Below are 23,391 nucleotides of genomic sequence, written 5' to 3'. Positions count from 1 at the left end.
AATGGTGGCTTATGGTGTCAATGTACCAAGGGCTGGGAAACAGCCAATTTATTGTATCAAGTATCCCAGAAAACCAGGCTGCTTCCAGCACCAGGATTCTGGCTGCAGTGGCAAGACAGCAATCCCAATCCTCTGGGACTTCCCTCTGAAACCAGATGAACAATTTTTTGTAAATTACTAATCTAAAGCAATTTGTTGTTGTTGTTGTTGTTTCCTGCTCTGGTTATGTTTTAGTAGCCAAATATATTTTCCTTCCAGAGAAGAGCTGGGAATCCAGGAACCTGCAGCCAGGGGAGGCAGCAATTAGTGGTTTGAAGTGTTAATGGGACCACAGTGGGAACTGGAAGTCCCTTGAACTCAGCTATTAGCAAATTAATAAAAGGGGTAACACGCTCTCCTGAGTGTTACAAATTTAGCACTAATTAGAACTTCTCTTTCTTAGCTATTTTAGGCAAGAAAATCTTCAATATCCTTTGTTAAATCTTAATCATCTTGTTTGTAGAAGTAAATCATAGGGAAACATTGGTTTCTCCACCCAGCTACAGTCTATTAAACTTTTTACATTCTCCTGTTCTTTGTGACATGACTTATAGCTAGATATTTTGTAATCAGTTAGCTTTATTTATCAACTCTTACCCAGAGGAAGGTTTTCTCTGACTAAGACTAACCTACAGGCCGTTAATTTGTCACAGCCCATCCCTAACTTCTCAAAGATCCCCCCTTCACAGGAACATCAGTGGTCCAATTTATTTATATTTGTTTTATGTATTTATTGCTCATACATTCCAGATGTTAAACCTCATGGAGTTCTTGTAACTGGCAAGCATCTCTTTCTGCCAGAAATACACACATGTAGATCTTTGTGTATTTTAACTCTTGGGAATTAATCACGAGAGAAACTTAATCAAGTTTGCAATGATGAAAAGCCCTTAATTAGAGCAGAAGCCAAAATGTCCTCCTGCTCTTCTTGCACTGCCCAAATCTCATCGAAACCTTGCCTGAAGACCAGAAAACAAATCTCACAGTTGATTGGATATATCTAATTGTGAATTGATGTCCATGCTTTTGCAGATATGTTTCAAATCTTGCCTGGCGGCTGCGTTGGCCAATTTGCCCATACTGAGGAAATTAATTCATTTTTAACTACAGAGCAAAGCTGTGATGTTGGGCAATATATGTCTCCCTTTCTGCAAAGAATATTACTTGTCTCTAGGAAAATCAGTGCATTGCTAAGTGATTGACAGAACCACAAAAGATTTAGCTTTTAATGTTCAGGAAACACTGATGGAGGAGAGAAAGCCCTACAGGCTGGCTGAGGCAAAACAAACTCACTTCCATTCAGCAAAAGCCATATTGAGCATTAAAGAGGAAATGGAGATGGAAGGTTACATCTTCACGGATGCCAGTAAGTAAAAAGAGCATGTTAGAAGTAATCAGTGGGGAGCTCATGGTTTAAAACACACCTGTACAGGTGCACACCACCAGCAGTGCTGAGAACTGAAGCAGACACTATCTGAATATACACCATAAAGCCTGAGCAATACTGGACACTGTCAAGGTGGCTTTCATAAATTAATGCAAGATGATGTTAAAATCTCTATTTTACAACCAATTAGAAAGGGTAGTTTGGCAGCAGGATTAATAACCTCTGAAACAAATGTAGCATGACAAGGAAGATTCCATGACCAGAGCTCAGCTCAGAAGACTGTTTCATGTCTAGAAAAACTGTATGAAGACTGTTCCTAGTTAGCCTGTGGAGGGAAACACAAAATACAGTCATTTCTGTTTACTTCTGCTAAACAGCTGGTCAGAGAGTATTTTCTGCACTGTGTGAGCCTAAAGCAAGTGTTGTTTTTACTTTTCTCTACTGCATGAGGTAGGATGCAAGTGGTGTTCACTGAAGTGACACTGTGGCATCCTGTCTGCCTTTAGGGCTCTAAATACTACCAGTAACTGAGTCCTTTTTTCCCTCCGTGTGGGTTATAATTGTGGCAATAAGATGTGTGAGCCTGTGAGCTGGGCAGCGCATAGATAAATTGCAGATGATGATTTAATGCTGGTGAATACAAGTCTTGTAGTCCTGCAAGCAGCCTGGTACTGGAGAGGACCTTTGAGGTCAATTCATTTCCCTTCTGTCACCGGCAGCCCTCTGAAAGAAGCTGCATGACAAAGTGACCCAGCTCCATTACGAAGTTAATTTTTTTGCCACCATTTCTACTACTGTAATGGTGCAGGAAGAGGAATCCTACAGTAGGTCCTTGGAAATGTAAAAATCTTCCTATTGCCAGCCTTAATATACTCTTATCCGGTTTATTCACATCTTTCTTTTCTGCCAAAATTGTGCTTCTGCTTAAATAGCGCTTCTCCCTCCTGTGTGCTCATCCGTGATGTATTTATAGGGAGTCCTCTCTCAGCATTCACTGCATGAGATAAAACAAGCCATCCTTTTTTTAGATTCCTTTCATATAACAGACTTTCCACAATCTGAATCATCCTTGCAGCTCATCCCTTCACCTGCTCCTGTCTGGGCATGGGGAGCAGAACGAGCTAGAGCAGCTATATATTCTCCTACCAGGGATTTTTACAATGCCATTAATACTGCCTTGTTTCCTTACTGCTCTGTTGTACGTTTATATACTCTCTGTATGTAGACTTCTTCAAGCATATAAATTATGTTCACAGTGAGCTATCAAATACTGGTGTGTCATCTCCTCTGGGGCCACTTGTGCTCCTTGGGAGTGTGGTCAGCATCTTGCAGGCAAAATCCTTCAGTGCTTTTCATCTGGTGCTTTTTCATCCTTGATAGCTCCTGCAGAGTGTTTCAGCATGAAGATGTTTCAGCAGTCATTACAAAAGCAAGTGCATCATTCAGAAAAAGCACAATCCATCCATCTTCTTTAGTGTCACCAATTAATAGCTGCTCAGGATGCTTTGCAACCTATAGTTGCTTAAGGGAAGAAAAATAACCACCCCTTCCTATAGTGCTGCGCTGTCATTATATTCTGTGTATCCAGCCCAAGCAAGGAAGCTTTATTAATCCACTTGGCAATTGCAACAGGTTCTGATATGGGGCTTTAAAGAAGAGTGAAAAAACAGTATAAGAAGGGAACTAAAAACCAATTGGTAGACAAGATTATTTCTTTTTATTGGAACCCCATTTCTCTTTTTGAAGCCAGTGGTCAGAGCCTGATTTGTTGGCCACACTTCTGTCTGCTGCTGCCCCTCCAAGCAAACAGTGCTGAAGCCACCAGTTTCCTCCACTTGATGGAGCTGGAACAGCCTTTTACTTCATGCTTCTGGTTTGGAATATTTTGCTGCAGATTGTGCAAAATAAGAGACCATTTTTAAAAGGGAGCAGCGTTGCCTTTGTGGGCAGCTCAGGCTGGGTCTATGTGCTCACTGCTCCAGTCACAAGCTGCTAGAGCAGAGTCATTGCACCCTTTGGTGAAGCTCTGCCTTGGGCACTGTCAGAGCACCTGGAGAAAATCCAGACCCACATTTGCTAGACCTAAAGATGCATTCCCCAAACTGCCCAAAGCTGCTGGCTCCAATCCCTCCTCCCATCTCACCTCCCTGTCTAAAGCACTGTGGCTTTTGCCACTGGCCACACCCCAAGCAGGACAGGAATGCCACCTCTTGAGGGGAATCAGCTCAATCCCAGCCCATGTGGCATAGTTGGAGCTTTGTGCCTAAGTGTAATGGAACCTGATGGAAGCTCATTAAAAAAAACTATCCATTTTGCTGTCTCTTCAGTGTTTAGTCATAAAAACCTTATGTTGTCTCACAAGCCTAAACAAGTGTGTTCACATGTAAAAATCAGCCATAAAGCTGCCTGGAGAGTCCTTAACATGTCTAAGCTGTCATTTGTAAGGGCTGCCTCAAGCCTGGATCCTGCAGGCAGGAATGACCTTTCTGCTGTCCTCAAACCACCCTGCATAAGTGGGGCATCCCTGCTTCAAAATGGGAAAGAGAGACAAGCCCAGGGATCCTTCACTGACAGTCATGTGCAGTGGATGTTTCTCCATCTGGCCTCAACAGGAGCTGGGAATCAAAGGCAAAGAGTACTTGTTATATTAGAGCTGTGCCAAAGATGTTCAGAGGTTAAGAGAGTGTAAATCTAATAGGAGTGTTTCCTGGTCTTCTCCTCAACCCCAGCTAGGCTACAATTTTTAAGGCAAAGTGAATTTCCTTTAGGACACAGGAGTCATCATGCTTTTTTTGCAGTGGAAAAAAATTATGGGCTGTGTCCTCTTGGCTGCCCCAAGGGAAAAATCAACATGGTTTAAATGGCAGCTCTCCCCAGTGTCTGTCCACGATGGGATTTTCACTCACCCAAACTCTGCAAAATTCAGAGTTTCTGCTGAAACTGGGCTTGTGCAGGAGGTGTATCTGGGTGGGTTTCCCTGGGCAGGAGGAGAGGGCTGCTTTTGGGGTAACTCCAGCTGTGTCTCCCTGCAGGCGTCGGAGGTGGAGCGGCAGCTCTCCCTGCAGGTCCACACCCTCCGGGAGGATTTCAGGGAGAAGCATTCCTCCAGCAGCCAGCACATCGTGAGGCTGGAGAGCCTCCAGGCCGAGGTGAGTCACCTGCCTCCCTCCTGCACAAAGCAGCCAGGGCTCCTGGAGTTGTGTAATGACCCTCTCTGAGCTGGGCAAACACAATCAGCCAGTGGAGCCACCAGAGGGATGGCAGCACTGGGGCAAAGGACTCCCCCAGCAAGGATTGCTCCATGGTGTTCTGTCTGGGCTGGCTCACAGCACCTTCCAGTGCTGCCTCAGCCACAGCATTCCTGCAAAATGAATGGATGAGAAGGATCTTCCAGGAGCCAAACCATGGCTGTGCTCCTGCAGGGCTGCTGCCCAGTAAAGATTAAACTCCGGTAGGAATGGTGGGAAGGTCTGCAAGGGTTTTTTCTTCTGTTCCTCATGCTTGCAAAGAAAGCAGCAATCCTCTCTTGCCTCTGCACCATGCACTTGGGAAAGCAAGGAGCCCCTGCCTGTTTTAACTCAGGTTCATTTTCAGGAATGAGACAGCTTCCTTCCTTTCCCCTTCCCTGACAGGGTCACTGGGGTTCACATAGGCAGAAATAAATGGGTAGAAGATGTCCAACTCTACTACCCAACCACTTCTTTTATTTAAAAGCTGTCTGGAAAAGCTTTTCCTAAAATCTCTCGATTTCTTTTCTCCCGCTCCCACCTACTCCTTGCTGGTCCCTCGCCTTTTCTTCCCCTTCCCTTGGTGTGGAGCAGCAAGTCCTTGAAGTAAGTATGGAGGCATGGAAAAGGTTTGCCTGCACATACATTGCTGTCACCATGCATGCCTGTCACCATGCATGCCACACCTTGTCTCCTCACCTCCTTCCCGTCTCTTGCTTTCCAAACCCTTTCCCCCTGTGCCTTTCCCCGATCCAGGGCTCATGGCAGAGCGGTGTTTTTTATGTTGTATTGTTATTTACAGCATGTTCATTACTGGTCTGCCCACCAAATATGAAATCTTAACACAATCTCTCCATTAAACCTCTTATTTTTCTTTCTCCAACCCACGCAAATCATGGTGGTGGTGGGCAGAGACATCTCAGAAACCATTAGTCACCTCAGAGCAGCTTTCCAATACCTCCAGCAGCCTTTACTCTGCAGAAATAGCAAGTCCACATACTTGGCTGATACTCCTTTGTGCAGCCAGATCTTTCCAGCAACCTGGAAAGCAGCAAAGAGACAAGGTCCCAAAGAGGCCAAGAAAACTGGGAATTTGCTGAATTTCTCTACACTCCATGAACTGAAAGGAGGCCATGAGGAATATTTAGGGTTATACTGGACTGGTGGATGGCTGGCATACCAGACCCCAGAGATCCTGTGTGTACTAATGTGGGAAAAAGCTCCTTCTTCTTGGTTAAACAGAAGAAGTGACCTTGGCTAGTGCTGATTCATCCCTTGCACTGTTCCCAGCTAACTGAGTCATGGAGGGTTTGTTTGGCAAACTGTCCCTTGCCTGAAATCTCTGCCCTTGACAATTAAAAGAAATGAACCAATTTTAAAGGCAACCGATCACTGGGAGGCTAAAAATAAGCACAGCACAGAAAGGAGTCTACACAATTGAAAAGACAGAAAAATCCCTGGTGGGGACCTGATGAACACACACCAATTAAGAACAGCAATGGGCAGTGCTGTGGCACAGCCCTGCAGGGAGCAGGATCCCACAGGCTCACTCTGGATCCTGCTGGATTACCCTGTGTTCTCCATTACCCATACAGGAGAAAATGCCACCACCAGGACCAGCCAAAAAAGTAACCAGTTCTTCCTAGTCTTTTGAATGTGAAGGTTCAAGGGGTGGGCAGGGGTGATCTCCACCACAATATCCTTGCATATTCCTGTCAGTGCACACCCAGCCCCTTTGGAGCAGGCCCTGCAGCCTGGGGAAGGAGTTGTTTCCTTTCAGAGCTTTCCTAAGCTTTAAACCACACACAGAGGTAGCTTCTCTCATACAGGTACAGAACATCTGTGTACATCCTTCTGCTTTTTGCTGTTTCATTGCTCTCCTGGGGATGTGGTGTCTCTCCTCTCTGCTCCCTGCAAAGTCTGACAGGGCCTCTCTTTGCCCTGCAGATCAAGATGCTGACGGACAGGAAGCGGGAGCTGGAGCATCGCCTCAGTGCCATGATGGAGGAGAACGACCTGCTCCAGGGAACCGTGGAGGAGCTGCAGGACCGAGTCCTCATCCTGGAGAGACAAAGCCATGACAAGGACCTGCAGGTGAGCAGGCAGCAGTGAGACTGGGAGGAGACGGGGAGATGCAGTAAAAGTCATGATTTGGGGTAAAAATGGCCACAAACTGGGAGACAGGATAACTAGAGGAATGAATGGCAGCAAGCAAGGTCCTGGGTGTTCCCCATGAAGAAAGGTAACAGGAACATCAACGAGGCATCTTGACAGCAAAGAGCAGCTTGGGAGGGAGATCTGAGCAAGGAAGTGGGGCAGGGTACTGGCGAAATGAGGTAAATGCAAAAATAATCAGAGGACTCGGGTTACAGTTCATTTTATTTAATTTTTTAAGAGTAGAATTGGCTTCAAAAGGGGCTTCTCTAGATCCAGAGAAGCCCCTCTTGATCTCTGCTGTTCCAGAGGGAAGTCACTAGCCTCTTAGATCCCAGTGCTCAGGTGGTTTCCCAACAATCTCCATGGTGTTCACAGCCACGAATCACCAAATGTCACTCCCCAGAAAACAAGCTTGGCACCTCTTGGGCTTAAGGCAGAGCAAGGTTTTTCCGTTTCACTTCTGTGGTTTACCAAGCACTGGATGCTCAGCTCTGCAAAACAACCCTGAATATTTTTTCCTAAAAGTATATTTGTAATTTTCTTTTTAAAAAATGTAGATAGCACTTTCTCTTTGGATGAGGAGAGAAACCACTTCCTGCTGTTTTGTTTTCAGCAAATTTCTTTACCTGAGTCCCAACTTCTTCACAATGTTCTCCATTTTAGTGCTGATTAATCTGCTATTTTTATCTTTCTGGATATTCTGGATTCTAAACAGTGTCTAATGACACTTGGAGATTATTAAGCTCCAATAAACAGCAATACCAGCCAAGAGTACTTTCCTCCTGGCTGGAAGCCCTGTTTTGTGTCACTCATTCCTCCCTCCCAGCTCCCTCACAAACCAAGAGATTGATCCAGTCCATATTGCCTCCATTAATATTTTTCTGTTTCCTTGATTTTCTTCCCAAGCTGCACCAAAGCCAGCTGGAGCTCCAGGAGGTGAGGCTGTCCTACCGACAGCTGCAGGGCAAGGTGGAGGAGCTCAGCGAGGAGAAAAGTCTCCAAAACCTCAACACAACCAGCACATCCCTGCTCTCTGAGATAGAGCAGAGCATGGAGGCAGAGGAGCTGGAGCAAGAACGAGAACAGGTATTTGCCCTTCAACCTCTGGGAAAGCCCATGGGCTTCTGTGACCAGAGCAAAAGGGAGTTTAATGCATTTGATCTGGATTTGGAGCTGGAAATTGGGATTGGGGTGTGGCATCAACACCCTTTGACCATATGAAAGTAAAACTCTGCATCCATTTCCAAATCAACGTGGCAAATATTTGTGAGGATTGGCAATCCCACACTGCACTTTGTGACCATGTTCACAGGGGTCCAAGGATGAGGGAAGAGATGGGGATCTGACTGCATGTTTCAGAAGGCTTGATTTAATGTTTTTTATATATATTATATTAAAACTATACTAAAAGAATAGAAGAAAGGATTTCATCAGAAGGCTAGCTAAGAATAGAAAAAGAAGGAATGATAACAAAGGTTTGTGTGTCGGACAGAGGGTCCAAGTCAGCTGTGATTGGCCATTAATCAGAAACAAGTGCATGAGACCAATCACAGATGCACCTGTTGCATTCCACAGCAGCAGATAACCATTGTTTACATTTTGTTCCTGAGGCCTCTCAGCTTCTCAGGAGAAAAAATCCTAAGGAAAGGATTTTTCATAAAAGACGTCTGTGACAGCACTTGGCCATGGAGGGAGGCTGTGCATGGTGCTGACGGCCCAGGCTCATGGCAGGCTCTGTTGTTGCAGCTGAGGCTGCAGCTGTGGGAGGCGTACTGCCAGGTGAGGTACCTCTGCTCCCACCTGCGGGGCAACGACAGCGCCGACTCGGCCGTGTCCACCGACTCCTCCATGGACGAGTCCTCAGAAACCTCCTCAGCCAAAGACGTGCCCGCCGGGAGCCTGCGCGCCGCGCTCAGCGAGCTCAAGAGACTCATCCAGAACGTGCTGGACGGGGCAGACTCCACGGTGAGTTGGTGGCACTGAGAGGCCTTGCCTTGGGCATGTCCCCTAGCCCAGAGCTTGCTGCAGGTGCTGCTGGATCCTGAAGGTCCTGGTGTCTCTCTGTGGCACAGGGCACAGCCCACTCTTTGTGTCTCAAATGGTCAGCCAAGAGCCAAGCATGTGGGGTTTCAGCCTGAAGTGCTCAGACCACCTAAAGTTTCAAGCTCATACAGCTGTCATTGGCCTGGGAGTCATTCTGGAAAATTAATAAAAGTAGGCTTACTTTGAGATTTTCAGTAAGTTAGAATTTCAACGTGGATATATTGCAGGTTATCTTACACATCACAGTTCAGTTCTTTCCTTTGGGATTTTCCTAACCTTGCTTTATTAGCAATAGTACCATAAAAACATCATAACCTCTATGTCAGGAGGTTCTGTCCTTGTGAATGGTCATTGGTAGAAATGTCTTGGCAGGAGCTGCCAAATTCAAATTCATGGCAGGTTAAGGGTTTTGCTGGCACAAGATGATGTCTGTAGGATGTGGTCTCCAGGCTTCTGGGCAGAGGGGGTGGCATGGAGGGACCACTCAGCATCCACAGAAGTAAAGAATTACAACAAAACACCTCACTTTTTGTTGTGGCTCAAATCAGGCCTGGTCCCATTCCCTACAAATGGGTTGCATTGCCATTAGGGCTTATTTGGGGTGTTGTGGTGAGGAAAACAGTGTTACCCCTGCAGGGGGCTGTGAGGGAGTACTCACCCTCCTCACTTAAGTACCTATAGGCAGAGTATAGAGATGAAGTTGTATTTGTTAAATAAAACATAAAGAGTCCTGTAAAAGGTCCACAAACAGAGACTGTAGCCATGTGGGCTACCAAATGGGCAGTAGGTCTCTGTAAATTTGGTTTATGCCATGCTCTTTGCATCATGTGTGGAAGAACTACCCTTGGTTGAGCACCCTTAGTTGTGGAGGTATATGGAAACAAAAAGCTCTGCCAAAGTCACATTCACATTTTCTTTTTCATTGTGTAGCACCCTCATCCCAAACTGGTACCAAATTAATACAATTGCCTTTTTAAAGTGAAATCTGAGCAAGAGATTTCTCTCCCGCTCTCAGAGCTCTCGGCGAAGCGACGACGACACCTTAGAGGAGCAGATCAGGAGAACCAGTGAGGATTCACGAGCCCTGAGGGAGTTAATGGAGGGAGAACGGGGGAAACTGAGGCAGAGTTTGGAGGAGCTGCAGCGACTGCACAGCCAGGTTAGCAACTCCCAAACATTTCACATGTGGTCTTGTAACAGCAGAGTTCATCCTCCAAGACACACCTTCCATCAAAGAGACCAACATGATCAATAACCCAGGAGGATTTAGGCCAAAATGGTTGGATGAGGGAGATTTGTTAAACCAAATGCAGAGTATTTAAGCATTTAGGATGAAAATTTCTGACAAATTGTCTGGGGCCCATCTGAAGCATCATCTCAAGCAGCCAGACTTCCTATATGCCTTTCTCCCAGTCCACTTTTTAGCCAGTCTGTTATTTAAATTCTCAGCAGAAGACCTCACAGTATGAGGCTTCTTGATATGGGGTGCTGGAAACCCAAAGGTATCCAGTTCAGCTGACCTGAATTGCTGCACTGAGCCCTTGTGAAGGGTATGTGCACCATTCCATGGATATAAAGGTGCTGCTCTGCTGTGCATGGAGCAGGGCTTAACCTCTTCCACAGCAACATCACAAACCCTCAGAATATCACTCCCAGAGAATCCTAATTGTGGCCAGGCTGGCTCCAGGCAGCACCCCAGGGACCAGCTGAGGCAACCTCAACAGCAAGGAATGGTCACCCCAACACCAGCTCTACACCCATTGCACCCCCACCCAGCATCATCTATGTCTCAGTCCCGTGCCAAGAGCAGGAAATGGACACAGGCATCCAAAGAGGTGCTTGGCAGTCCTTGGCTCTGTGGGACAAGACTCCAGATGCTGGAAGGGATCTGGAGGCTGCAGCAGAAGCAGCAGCAACTGGACTGGAACATGGAATGGGATACATGTCTGGTCTGGTCTTCCCAGCAGTGCTGTATCACCCTTTGGAGAGTAAATAGGAAAACACAGCCCTGCTCAGAAAGTCAGCACAACCTGGGGTGTGACAGCCTTGTGTAGGGCTGTGGGAGCTCCCACCAAAGGGAAGAGAGTGAGAGCATCATTAAATACCCTGGCAGTGGTGGCTGTGTGTGTGCAAGGGTGGGAAATGTCCTGCTTCCACAGCAGCTGATCAGGGCAGAGTGTGGGGATGGGAGCAGCCCTGGAGCCTGTCCTTCCCCTAGGACTGCTCCTCTCAGCAGTGTGGCCACCACAAGAGACACTTGTGAAGGTCCAGCCTTCTGCCCCCAGTGAGACATGAGCCAGCCCCTGCCCTGGCTGTGCTGCTGCAGTCCTGTGCACCACACACAGCTTCCCTTGCCCTTAAACACACCTGAGATGGAGGAGACAAGAGACAAGGGCTTGACCTCTGCACCCTGGGAGTGCTGACAGAGACCTTTAGAGACTTATTCACAGATCTGAGGCTTGTCTGATCTCCCCAAACTCTCCAGCCAGGAGGGACCAGAAGACCAGCCCTGGATTGCAGGTCTGGAACCCTGGGTCTGCTTTTAGAGGTCCCCAGCTGCCAAGGCTCTTAATATTTAGGAAGCACAGGGAGGACTGCAGTTCTGTTTTCTTCTCACACCTCTATGTGATGTGGAGAAAGATGAGGCATAGCTACAAATGCAGCAGCCACTACTCTCAGAGAGGAACTCCAGCCTCCCACAGCCAGTACATGTCTCCCACAGCTTTTGCCTGTTATCCAGCCTCACACTTGCTGCAGGTTAATAATTACTCTCACCACCTCTTTAAGAGGCAACATCGTCTTCTGTTCAGTGCTACAGAAAATTGATGCATGTGGAAATCTGGTCCACCCGGGGGAAGCAGTGCTCTGCTGCCTCCTCATCCCTCTGTTCTGGCACTGGTATTGATACAATCAAAGGGGAGCTGCTTCTAAATGGCTTTTAGGATCTTATGGCATCACACACATTCATTGCTCCTGCCCAAGAGCACAGTGAGCAGGTGGAAACAGGAGCCATCCCCTTCTCTGTCTACACTGAGAAGCTATTTCACACCTTCTGCCTGTTTGTTTCCTCCCATTCTTACCTGAAGCCCAGACAGAACCAGTTAAAATCCCAAACCTATTCCCAAACATCATGTTTTGGGGCTTCTGGATTCTCTGTCCCCTGGGATTTCTGTAGAAGTGCTCAGCACCTTTTACATCACTCCATCACCACTGCTCTGTCACATCCTTGCTCTGAGGTGCTCCCCATGTGGGGCTGAGGGAGGGCACAGCTCCCCTGTCCCCTGGCAGCCCCGGCACAGCCCCCCAGTCCCGTGGGGAGTCTCTGCACAGACAGGGTGCAGTCACACCCTCCTCCCCCCGGCCCAGCCGTGCCTCACTAGCAGCAGATCCTCCCACGCCCTGGATGTGATCAGCCCTTTTTGACTGTCTGCCCTCTATTTAAAGATTTCTTTGAAGATTCAAGCACTACTGAGCTGCATTTAGAGGCAGGAGGTGGGTCAAACGCTGGAAGGGTTTCCAGGTGGTGGAGTGTGTAACAGAGCATGTGTGTGCCCTAGACAAAGAAATTAAATGTGTATGAAATACTGTGAAGCTGTGCTAATGCAATCCTTGCATGATTTCACACCCTATTAACTCACTCTGCACAGGACCAAAACCATAGATCATTTCTCAGACTATTAAAGACTCCAGACATATTTTAAAGTCTAATTAAAATTGTAAGATGTGCCAGTAACACCTTCCATGGCATGAAAGAGAATTTTCACATCCTTTGTCTACAGCTTCATATTACTTCAGAAGATGTAAGGATCCTTTCAAAAAATATTATTTGCTGGTAAATTATGTTAGCAATAATTTAACCCTGGAAAAGATCAGAATTATAACAAGCAGACTCAAAGGATGTGTACAAACTGCTTGGAGAGGGACAACATTTTAGCACTGATGCCATAATCTCAGCAAAGTCACAGGTGGGTCCTGCCCTGCCCAGCTTTCAGTGCTGTTTCTGCACGTTGCTGAGGCCATCCTGGTGGCACATCTCGCTCAGGTCAGCATCCCAGAGTCACTCAGCACCTTTCAGGGAGGGTGGCACCAGCACTAACAGCCCCACTCAGCAGACACAGCTTTTTCTGTAACCAGGGGATCTCTCAACCTGCAGGTTAGCCCATGTGGCTTTCCCCACACACACACTTGTGCATTTTCCCGAGCAGCCCCGGGTTTCACGGCCTCCCTGTGCCCGCAGGTGACGCTGCTGAGTGTGGAGATGACGACGCTGAAGGAGGAGCGGGACCGGCTGCGCGGCGCTGCCGAGGACAAGGAGGCGAGCGAACGGCTCCTGCAGGCCATCAGGGACCGCGACGAGGCCATCGCCAAGTGAGTGCCACCAGCGCCACAGCCAGCCTGGGCGGCACTTTGGGGTGCCATGGCAGGAGATGCCTCTGGAGTGGCTTTTCCTGCTCTCCACAGCAGCTCTGACAAAGTGCTGGTGTTGGGAAATGCTGCCAGGAGCCTGGGAGCAGGGCAGGAGATGCTAAAGGCACAGCTGGACTGGGGGCATTTAGGAGCATTCCGTGAGCCGTGTTTGTGCCATCCCTGGTGCTGGTGTGAGTCACAGTGAGGAGGAGAGGACTTCAGGAAGCTAAATGCAAACACTAGGTCTGCCCTATTTGTCACATTTTTCTTCCTTTGCTATTCCAGACACACAGCCCTGCTTTCCTGACCATCCCCATTACAGCCTGCCTGGGCTTCTTCCCTAAGCCACTCCTCTGGTCACTCCCTCTCCTTTCCTGTTCCAAGGTCTCTTTTTGCATCTCCAGTCCTGTAATTCTCTGGTTCTCCTTTTGGGATTCTCCCACTGCTTTGGCTCTTTATTTTGCCCATCCTCCTTACAGATCTGTGCAGTTCTGCTCCCCCATACCCCAAATCCCCCTTTCTCAGCTCTGTCCTTGGGCTTGCCAAAATGCTCTGAAGAGAGGGACAGACACCTTTACCCCTCTGTGCTCTGCTAGGAAGGATTCCTCTGATAATCCCTTCAACAAGCAGGTGGGCCAGGACACCACCAGTCCAGCTTCTTAGGGGAAAAGCCCTGGACAAGAGGAGGAGCGGGAGATGGTTGCACCTCAGAGGGTGCAGGAGCTAAATCAGCCTGCAGCATCCCTTTTTGTGAGTGGCTGGATCGCCTGTGCTGCCCCTGCTGGGCTAGCTGGCCGCCAGACTGCCACGGCAGTGCTCTGGAACACCTCCCTCTGTTGGCAAGGAGCAGGAGCATCCCAGCTGTGACGTTCCGGTGCCTGTGGGTTGCTGGCTCTGCCGTGGCCATGGCAACGCTGCCGCTGCCATCCATCCTGGAAACATCCACCCAGCGGCGGGGAAGCGAACAAAAGGCTGCTCAGGTGCTCAGAGCACAGCCCGCAGTGCAAGGGCACAGCTTCCCCACTTCCCTGGGACCCTGCTGGACAAAGCAGCAGTATTTGGGGCTGGTTGTCCTGCAGTGCAGGAGCTGTGGGAGTGGGGCACGAGTGAGGGGGATGAAGGAGCAGAGAGTGGCAGCAAGGGAAAGCAGACGAGAGCATCTTGTCACTGAAGTGAAAACATCCCTCCCAGACCGAGTGGGCTGGTTGCTGCCTGGGGAGGCTCGTGATTTTCTTCCCACCTCACAGCCCAAGGGTTAAGTTGCTTTTGTTCATCCCATCCCCCCCAAAAATCCTTAGCTCTGAACAGAAATAAAATCACTGCCCGAGGCAGACATCTGGTGTGGAAAATTTTTGCTTGAAGCTGAAGTTTGGCAACATGGGAAGCAATAGGAAAATAGGATCCTTTCAGAGGAAGTGTTAAGCAACCAGTACCTGGAATATAACACCTGGAAGTGTTAAGCAACCTTGGAATATTTCTGTTTATATTCTAGTACCTGGAATATAAACACAAATTCCCAAATTGCTCTTCTGCAGGGGAGCACAAGGGAGCTATTACGAGACAAGGAATGAGCTGCAGTTAATAAGATGCAATTATTTCTCTCGAAAATGTTTGCAAGGAAAGATGGTTCTCAGCAAGTCATGTTACACTTTGCTATCACACAGCAGTTAATTGAAAACTTAAGCTTTGTGCTCACCTGTGTGCTCCCAGCAGGATGAGCAGCATTTCCCAGCTTGGGCAGCTTAGGAAATTGCTCTGTCCTGAAGGACAGTTCCTTTCCACAAGCAAGGAGCAGCTGGAACATCTCAGCCACTGAGCATTTGGGGCTCTTTGGGTAACTTTGTCCATGGCATGACACACTCAATGGCCACCAAATGTCTGGGAAGAAATGCAGCAGAGCTGTTCCCAAGGGCTGGGACAACTCCATTGAAATTGGGAGCCTCCCTTAAAGTCTAACATTTCATTTAAATAATTTTGACTGTTTGTCATTCCTGAAAAGTATATGCTGTGATAAGCTCTCTTCTTTCATTTCTTCCTTCGATCCTTCCTTCAGTCAAGTCCCAAGGGAAAGCAGAATTGTGCTCTTTAAGAGCTTTTAATGTTTGTTTTATATTGCAATTTATTGATGGAGCAATCAGACACGAGTCATTTGATTTTTAGCACATATCATTTGTTTTCTATGCATGTAAACAGAAGGAAAAGAGAAAACATTTGAATATAGATTCTACCTTGTTCTAGGTCTCCATTTTATTGGCAGATCTTGCACATTATCCAGGCACGCTATTACCTTACACAGCAGTGTATCTGATTTTTTTTTTCAGTAGTATTATCAGTGTGCATATCAGAAATCTGCTGGTTTTAAGGTAAAGATGTCAAAAGTTCTTCACTCAGATTAATAGATTGTTCAGAATACAACAGAGATGGACATTCTAGGATGTGGGGACTTGCCAGTGAAATACATGAATTGTAGATTTGTTTGGATATGTCTGACTGTTTAGAAAGAAGGAGATGCCATGTTGGGATTTCTGTCCCTGCAGGAAGAACGCGGTGGAGGTGGAGCTGACCAAGTGCAAGATCGACATGATGTCCCTCAACAGCCAACTCCTGGATGCCATCCAGCAGAAGGTGAACCTCTCGCAGCAGCTGGAGGCCTGGCAGGTGAGACACGAGCCCACTGTCCCCCCTCCTGTGGGTGTGTCCTGTTCTCTGCCTCAGCACCCATGGATTGGGTGTTTGGGGGTGTTTGGGGGTTTTGGCTCTGCAGGAGCCAGCGATGCTCGTGGGGTGCAGGGGGAGCTGCCTCTCCCTGCTCCGACCCTTTTGGCTGTGAGCAGTGAATTCTGCAGCTCTAAACTCATTGAAAATGGAGAAGGAGACTGTGCCTCACATGGGAAATGTGCATGTTGCTCTGCCCTGGGCTGGGGAGGGGTCTGTGCAGGAGGTGTCCCCAGGCAGGCACACCCTGGTACACAGGGCACAGCATGGCTGTGCTTTTCCATGATGGAGCAGAAAGGTGGGAGAACAAGGTTGTGCTGATTGTTGCTGCACTGTTTGCATAAACTCTGAAGATCCATCAAGAAGGAGAAGCTAAAATTCCAGTTCTTCACCAAGGTGAAAAAACAAAGTCATGGCAGTTCCACAGCTGCCCTGGAGATGCCCTGCTTGGGGTCAGTGGGGAAAACCCTTGTGAGCAGACAAAGCTGCCTCCTCCCAAAACCAGCACCAAGGGAGGGCTACTTAAACAGAAAATAGAGCAGGCTCAAGAGCAAAGGTCTGTGCCATTTATAGTGATTTGTTGCAGACCATGCAAGCCCCCAGCCTGACCAGTAGAAACCTTTCCCGTACAACCTCGCTCCTGTTTCAACTCCACTGTGTTTTCGTTTCTCTCTCTCTCTCTCTTTTTTTTTTTTTTGTTCCCTTTTCTTTTCTTCTTTCTTTTCTTTTTCCTGCTTACAGTTTGCTTCCTCAGGGCTTTTTACTATCTGGCTCCTTTGGTTTCTGATCTAGTGGCCTTTCTCAGTTCCTGTACCAACAGCTTTAGTCGTACACCCCTCCTGCCTTTGAGGTGAGCTCCCCACACCCACCATGCCCTCTCCATCTGCTGCCACCATCACCCACATCCTCCTCTGCCCTCACCATCATCTGGCAAGAGGGGCCAGTGGGGGTCTCCATCACCCACCAATATTCTGCCCACCCCCCCCATCCCAGCAGCAGCCAGGGCAGCATCCTGCACCCCATGGTGAGGCTTTACCAGGGAACAACAGGCAAAGCCAGGCTGAGGTGCACATTTTATTAACCCTCTCTAGCCACATATTTAGTATATGGAAAGCTTCTTGAAAGACAGACCGGGATTTTGCTCTCAGCCTCATTGTCCAAGTGACACTCTGCTCTGCACAGGAGCTGTGAGGATCCAAATTCAGTCTGGATGGGTGCTGTAAAGTTAGGCCTGCTTTGTGCTAGAATAAACTCAGCTTAGGGGTTAAGAACAGGTCCTGTTGCAGTAACACAGCCACCCCAGACCTGCTGCCATCAGCTCTCTGAGCTGAGGCTCAGGCCACTTCATGGCAGTAAGTTGTCTCCAACACACTGACCTGAGGTGTTGCTACACAGCAGCAAAATCATTTCCAGCCACCTCCTGTCCCCTCAGCAGCAGCTCAGCCACAGAGGCACAAAACAAGTGGGGTGATTTATGTATTTTGGGGACTGTTTTTCAAAAGAATTTGCAGAAAAGTTTCTGATAAAATAGGATAAAAGTCTCTGCTTTAGCTGGGCATCACTGCACTCTTTAATCTGGTAACATTTTGCTTTTGCACACTTCTAGTCTGCATTTCACCAAGGGCTGTCAACAAGATGACAGTGTTCTCTAAGGACATAATCATACAGGCTGCAAAATAGGATTCAAGCAAAAAATCCTCCCCATCCAAGTGGTTTTCTCTCTGACTCACACATCTGACAGACAGGGATCCAATGCAGTGCTCTCTCAATAGTGCATACTGTATTTTTATATATATATATGATATTTTTGTGTATATATATGTATATATAAATATACATATAAATCCTTCTCATCCCTTGTTGTATGGTCAACCAAGGACACAGATCTGCCATGCAGGAGCCTGGGTACCTACTTCATTTAGCAGAAGAGGTGCCTTCCAAATCCAAGTGCTGTACATTTTCACATGGCAGCTTCAGCTCTGGAAACCTGTCTCACTGATATTTCATACTGATGTTCACCTCAACCTCTTCAACTCTCCCTCTGCTTTTCCTCTCTCCAGCCCTGCTCTAAAAAGACCCAAAACCTCCCCACTCTGTGTAGCTCTGCACCCTCCTGCTCCCACAGGGGAAGCCCCCATACTGAATTCAGGCCCAGGTCATGGCTATCAATCCTTTTCCCTACAGAAAATGCTGCAACAAGAGATCAGCCATTTTTAAGTATCCAGTCCCAGCTGGCTGATTTGATTCCAATCCAGAGCAGCTGGGGCACCTGCTGGGCAATGGCAGCACCTTCCCTTCAGTCCTGGGGCTGCCCTGACAGCCTCCCCTCACCAGGTGCTGAATGAACAGCACTTCACCACTCCAGCCCATCCAGAGTATCCTGACAGTGTCCTCAGCCCTAGTCAGGGACCAGACTGCTGGGGAGTAGTTGATTCCTCCTGTGGGGCTAGTTTGTGTACACACATTTTCACTAAGTTGTAGCTTAAATATGCAATTATAGGAGAAGCAATGGATCTGAAAGTTTAAAATCTGTAAAATTTATAGCCAGGTTTTCAAGAAACATGTTAGCACATCATTAGTGGCAACAGAACTGGGTAATTATTTTGTATAAAGGAGCTTCACTGTGCAGCAAACATGGACGAAATCAGAGACGAATTCCTGGTACACCTGAAAAGCCACAGTTCATGTTGAGCTGTCAGTCAGAGCTCCCACTGCTGTGCTGGCTCTAGGGGAAGGAGGAGCTCTAAGGGACGAGCTCAGTTCTGTTTGGTGAGTCTGGTGCAAAGCCCAGGAGGGATCTGGTGGGCCCACACCTGCCCCAGCCCCTCAGCACCGTCCCCAAAGCAGCCCCAGTGACAGTGGCCATGCAGCAGCTCTGCCACCCCTGCTGTCCCCTTGCTGTGCACACAGACCTGCTCAGCACAGACCTCCGTCCTTCTTCTGGCCTCTGCTCTCAGCTGCATTTGTTCTTCTTATTTATTTCTCCCCAAAGGGGACATCTGCAGGCTGCAGGCAGCAGAGGAACGCAGCTCAGGGGTGGCACAGAGTCCCAAGCATGCATAGAGCTCTTGTGAGAGGCCACTTGAGCAATTTACCCCTCAGAACTGTGTGATTGATCTTCCTCACTCCCTGCAAAGCCTCATGGCAGCGGGCACAGCTGAGCCTGCTGTGGGCTGGGGACACAGACCTGTCCCTGCTCCCTCATCCCTGCTCCATCTCATCACTGCACGTTCCATTCCCATTTCAGCCGCCCCACCCCAGCTCCCCTTGGCATCAGCTGCCACTAACAGCCCTGTCCTGTCCCTCTGCTGCAGGATGACATGCACAGGGTCATTGACCAGCAGCTGATGGACAAACACCCGAAGGAATGGAGCCAGCTTGCTTATTCCTTCTCCAGTGGCGCCAGGCGGGGCGCCAGGCCCTCCCCCAGGCCGGAGCAGCAGGGGGACGAGCCCGGCGGGGCCGAAGGAAACCGGCTCTTCTCCTTCTTCAAGAAAAATTAATTTGGAAAAGAGAAAACTCTCCAACAATTCCTGCTTCAAGATGGGGAGTGGGGCAGCTGCCCAGCTTGCTGATGGACCCAAGTCTGATCCACTGAGTAAAAAAGAAGGGGGCAAAGGAGTTAACCCTTGAGACTCTGCACTATTTACACCACACCTGGTCTGAACCAAATGTTTACATGAATTGGAGATTTGCAAATTGACAATGTGATTCTAGTAGAAAGAAACTTTTCTTATTCTATACGTGAAGTGATGAACTTCAGGGTATATTTTAGGCGCTTTGACACAGTCCAGTTTCTGCTGTGAAGAATTCTCTGATTGTCTTAAAAGCATTCTTATGCTGGAGAAGGAAATAAGCAGCCCCAAGACAGAGCGGTGCAGGGGATTGAGAACTTCTGTCACAGCGAGCAGAAGGGGAAGAAGAGAGCTGAATGCAAGAGGACAGAAGGGAGCCATTTGTGTCACCCTGGCAGCTGTGACATCCTTCATCCATCCCACTGAGACTGGAGTCACTCTGGCCCCAGCAATACCCTGTTTTGACAGATGTAGCTTTCTCCGTGGTGGAAGCTGAGCCCTCAGGGCAGCTCCTGCCTGGGCACCATCTCCCCTGGAGCTCTGCGTGGCCGTTCACCCTCGCTGGGATCCAGGCTCCTCACAGCTCAGGGCAGGGGACAGATGGGTGGTGTCACTGCCCTCTCCAGCTCCCTCCTGTTACAGAGGTAAGAGTTGCAGGCTGTAGCTACACAGATTTCTCCCCAGGAGACTGACCATCTACAACAGATTACAGACTGCATAAAAGTTGTGCACGTTCAGTCCTGGGGCACCTGCTGTTCCTCCAATGGCCAAAAGTAGTTTGGGGGCTTCAGCAAGTCACACACCTTTCCCCAAAGCCATACACATCTCCCAAGCAGAGTAAGAAAACTGGCATTTTAACTGGATAGGCCCCCAAAAGCCTAACTAAAAATTCACTGGAAGCCTACTCCCAGTGATGTCAGTCAGTCTCTGACACTGGGTTGGCAGACTCCATCCTCAGAAAGCACACTGGCATCTGCCTTCACTGAAGCCAAAGGCTGTCAGGGTGTCTACAAAGCTTTGGAGAGCCTGCAGGTTACTCTGCCCTATGCAGTAATACTGGCTGTGGCCTGACAGAAAGGAGTTTTGTCCCTTCCTGGGGGTCAGTTGCTACTCAGCCCTTCAGTGAGCAGGTAGCCAGAGGTCCTTTGGATCAATGACCAGAGCCTACTTTGCATGACTTGATCAACAAGAGGGAACGTGGCTTTTTTGGTGTATTCCAGCACACTGCAGTGCTGGAAATCCTGCAATACTCAAGTAGGGACCTGCCCTCTGCACTGGATGGGCACTTTACAGCTCCTCTATCAGTCTGCCATCATAAGCCAGTGAGGAGCACCGGGCTCAGTTCAGAGATGTCCTGCTGCTGTCATGCAATTTTCACACATTCTCCGAGCTCATAATACCCATGGGCAGGCCCCAGTTTGTTTCCTGCTGCTTTCAAAAGGCCACCACCTACACTGTCCCACAGCAGACAGAGCTGGCTGCACCTTCAGCCCTGCCCTGCTCAGCAACTTCGGTGCTAACACACCATCCCACAGGGAGCTGCTATCTCTACTCACAGGATCAAGCTTTCTGCTAGAACAGGTACCAGTCACCTTCTAAGCAGCAGGTAAGAGGCTGGTGGCTTGGGTTTTAGTGTTATTCAGCCTCCCTGTGGGATAGAACATCCATAATACCTCAGTACAAATAATCCTTTCTGCCTATGAAGATTTGAGCATTCCTGTATTTCCTTGTTACATGAAACCACCACACTGGTATGAGACCATGTTGCACTAAGGCAGCTCTGGGCTGCAAGGAGCAGAGTGCTCTGAGATTGGCCATGATAGTGAAGAGCTGAGTGGTGACACCCATCTACATGAAAGCAATGAACCCTGGACTGCAGAGCTGCTTCAGGAAATGCTTGGGCAAAGCCCCACCAATGCAGCTTGATGCTTTTGGGGAAAGGCATCAGGAGCCTCACAGGCAGGGAAGGAAACTGAAACTTGGCCTCCCCTTTCTAGGCAGTGCTCAGCTGTTGAGTATCTGCTTGTAGCCACTTGTGCAAGCGAGGGGAAGGGCTGCAGTGCAGTGCCACATGTCCTCATCCTGCCATCCTGCCTCTGCTGTGACTCTGGACAGGGCAGGGACACGAGGCACCTGCTCAGCATCTCCTGCTGCCAGGACTCAGTCACACCCTCATGCATTACCCCAGCCTTGGATGCCAGTGACACCTGTGACACAGTGACACCTGTGACACCCACGACACAGTGACACCAGTGAACACTGAGAACGATGCTCTATCGCAGGAGAGCCATGTGAACACCTCGGTCCTCAGGGACCTTTCTTCTGCTGTCAGCTGTCATTTCCCAGACCCCACCAGCTCTCTTCAAGCCACATACCCACCATGTGTGGGGCTCTACCCCAGTGAGGATGAATGGATGGATGGATTGATGGATGGATGGATGCAATCCTGAGGCAAGGGCCTTAAGTTTCCCCATGAAGATGCAGTAATGAGATGAAGAAAGGTGCCTTCTGCTATATTTGCTGAGGAAAGTGACTCAATCGGTTGCAGGGGTAGGCACAGCTCATCTCTTCATTTAATGAGAATCCTTAATCCCACTGCAATTTTATTTATTTAACAAGAGTGGCAGAAGAGATTGCAAGAGGAAAGTCTGCATGTTCTAAGGTGCCAGTTGGGTATGGTTTCTTCAAACAAGCCCCTTCACCCTAAAGACTTAGTTGCACTACTAAACCCAGAGATACCAGAGAACTGGGTGCAATGAACTGGACAACACACCAAAGGAGACCTCCTTGTGCTGAGCTGCTACTCCACAGGAACAGAAACTGCCTTAACACAGCAGCTAGGTTTTGTCTTCTGTCTTGAAAAACCTCACCCGTATTTGTCACGTTGTGTTTGAACAAGGTCCCGACTGCTTCACTCTGTGCTGTCATTAACTCACTCCCCTCCATCCTGTCACAGCCTGGAATCAGCCTTGCAGTGCTGGTTGGATGACACTTCACGTGTGGCACTTGACTCTTGCAGGACACATCCACGGTGTAAAGGACACATCAGCTCCAGGAGAGGAGATGGAGGAAGCCCATTAATCCAGCAGGTACTCAGGATCCCAGAGGAGATTTAATGAGTGGGATCAGCAGCTCTAAACACAACCCTCAGCCTTGCTTTTGAGATAATGGTAAATAAAACAGTAGTGCTGCACAGTCACTGTTCAAATACTGCACAGAGAAGAGATGCCTGCTGAGATTAAGGTTAAAAGGACTTTCCCACAGGTAACAGGTGACTCTTTGGGCAAATGTTTGTTACACCAGCCTGAGGGAAAAGGGATCAGTCTCCCCTTCCTAAACTCTGCAAGGGAAGCAACTGTAAACAAGGAACAAATGGAAATGAAAGGCAAGTCACTAGCACTTTATCTTCATACAAACTTAGATCAGCAACTTGCCATGGAGATGAACAGTAAATCAAAAAGTTACTGACAACAGAGTCATTCTGCAGAGAGAGCAGGAAGTGAGGTTGCAGGCAGGGCCACATGCACTTGTCCTACTTAGAATGGTAGATTCCAGATCTGCCTCTCCATCAGGCAAACTCTCTACTCCCCACTCGGCTATAAAAAGCAAGATTGTTTGAACCAAAAAGCCAAGAAAGGAAGTGTCTGGGTGCTGCAGCAATGATTCCCTTGGATTGAGAGGGAAAAAGCACACAGCAGGGACAAGCAGAAAGAATGTACCTATAGATATGTACATATACCACAGTGCTGTAATTTTTGTATGTAGCAGTCATGTAAATAAATGTATGGTTTTTATAAGATACATATTATAAAAATCTATAAAGGCATATTTTTAGTAAAAA

The 23,391-nt window shown here is 48.3% G+C and overlaps 1 protein-coding gene across 2 annotated transcripts in view; it reads left to right on the top strand.

Moving 5' to 3' along the window:
- The window catches only part of BICDL1 (BICD family like cargo adaptor 1), a 47,880-nt gene extending 26,137 nt beyond the window's left edge, over positions 1 to 21,743 (top strand). The window contains exons 3-11 of one of the 2 annotated variants that reach the window (XR_008483849.1): positions 4,459 to 4,575; positions 6,601 to 6,747; positions 7,717 to 7,896; positions 8,557 to 8,775; positions 9,869 to 10,012; positions 13,091 to 13,221; positions 15,798 to 15,918; positions 16,717 to 16,825; positions 19,290 to 19,375. Coding sequence is in view for 1 of the 2 variants with exons in the window: in XM_054288648.1 (XP_054144623.1) it covers positions 4,459 to 4,575; positions 6,601 to 6,747; positions 7,717 to 7,896; positions 8,557 to 8,775; positions 9,869 to 10,012; positions 13,091 to 13,221; positions 15,798 to 15,918; positions 19,290 to 19,478 (1,248 nt within the window). In the remaining variant the exon portion in view is untranslated. Of the gene's footprint in view, positions 1 to 4,458; positions 4,576 to 6,600; positions 6,748 to 7,716; positions 7,897 to 8,556; positions 8,776 to 9,868; positions 10,013 to 13,090; positions 13,222 to 15,797; positions 15,919 to 16,716; positions 16,826 to 19,289 lie in introns of both variants that reach the window. The other variant, XM_054288648.1, reaches the window with a different exon arrangement.
- Positions 21,744 to 23,391: the final 1,648 nt, after the last annotated feature.

Source organism: Melozone crissalis, unplaced genomic scaffold, assembly GCF_028551555.1.
Source record: "Melozone crissalis strain CALT ecotype California unplaced genomic scaffold, PUWL_Pcris_2 ptg000063l_1, whole genome shotgun sequence".
NCBI lineage: Eukaryota > Metazoa > Chordata > Aves > Passeriformes > Passerellidae > Melozone > Melozone crissalis.
Note: the sequence above shows the minus strand (reverse complement) of the source record. Positions and strands in the feature narration are given on the sequence as shown.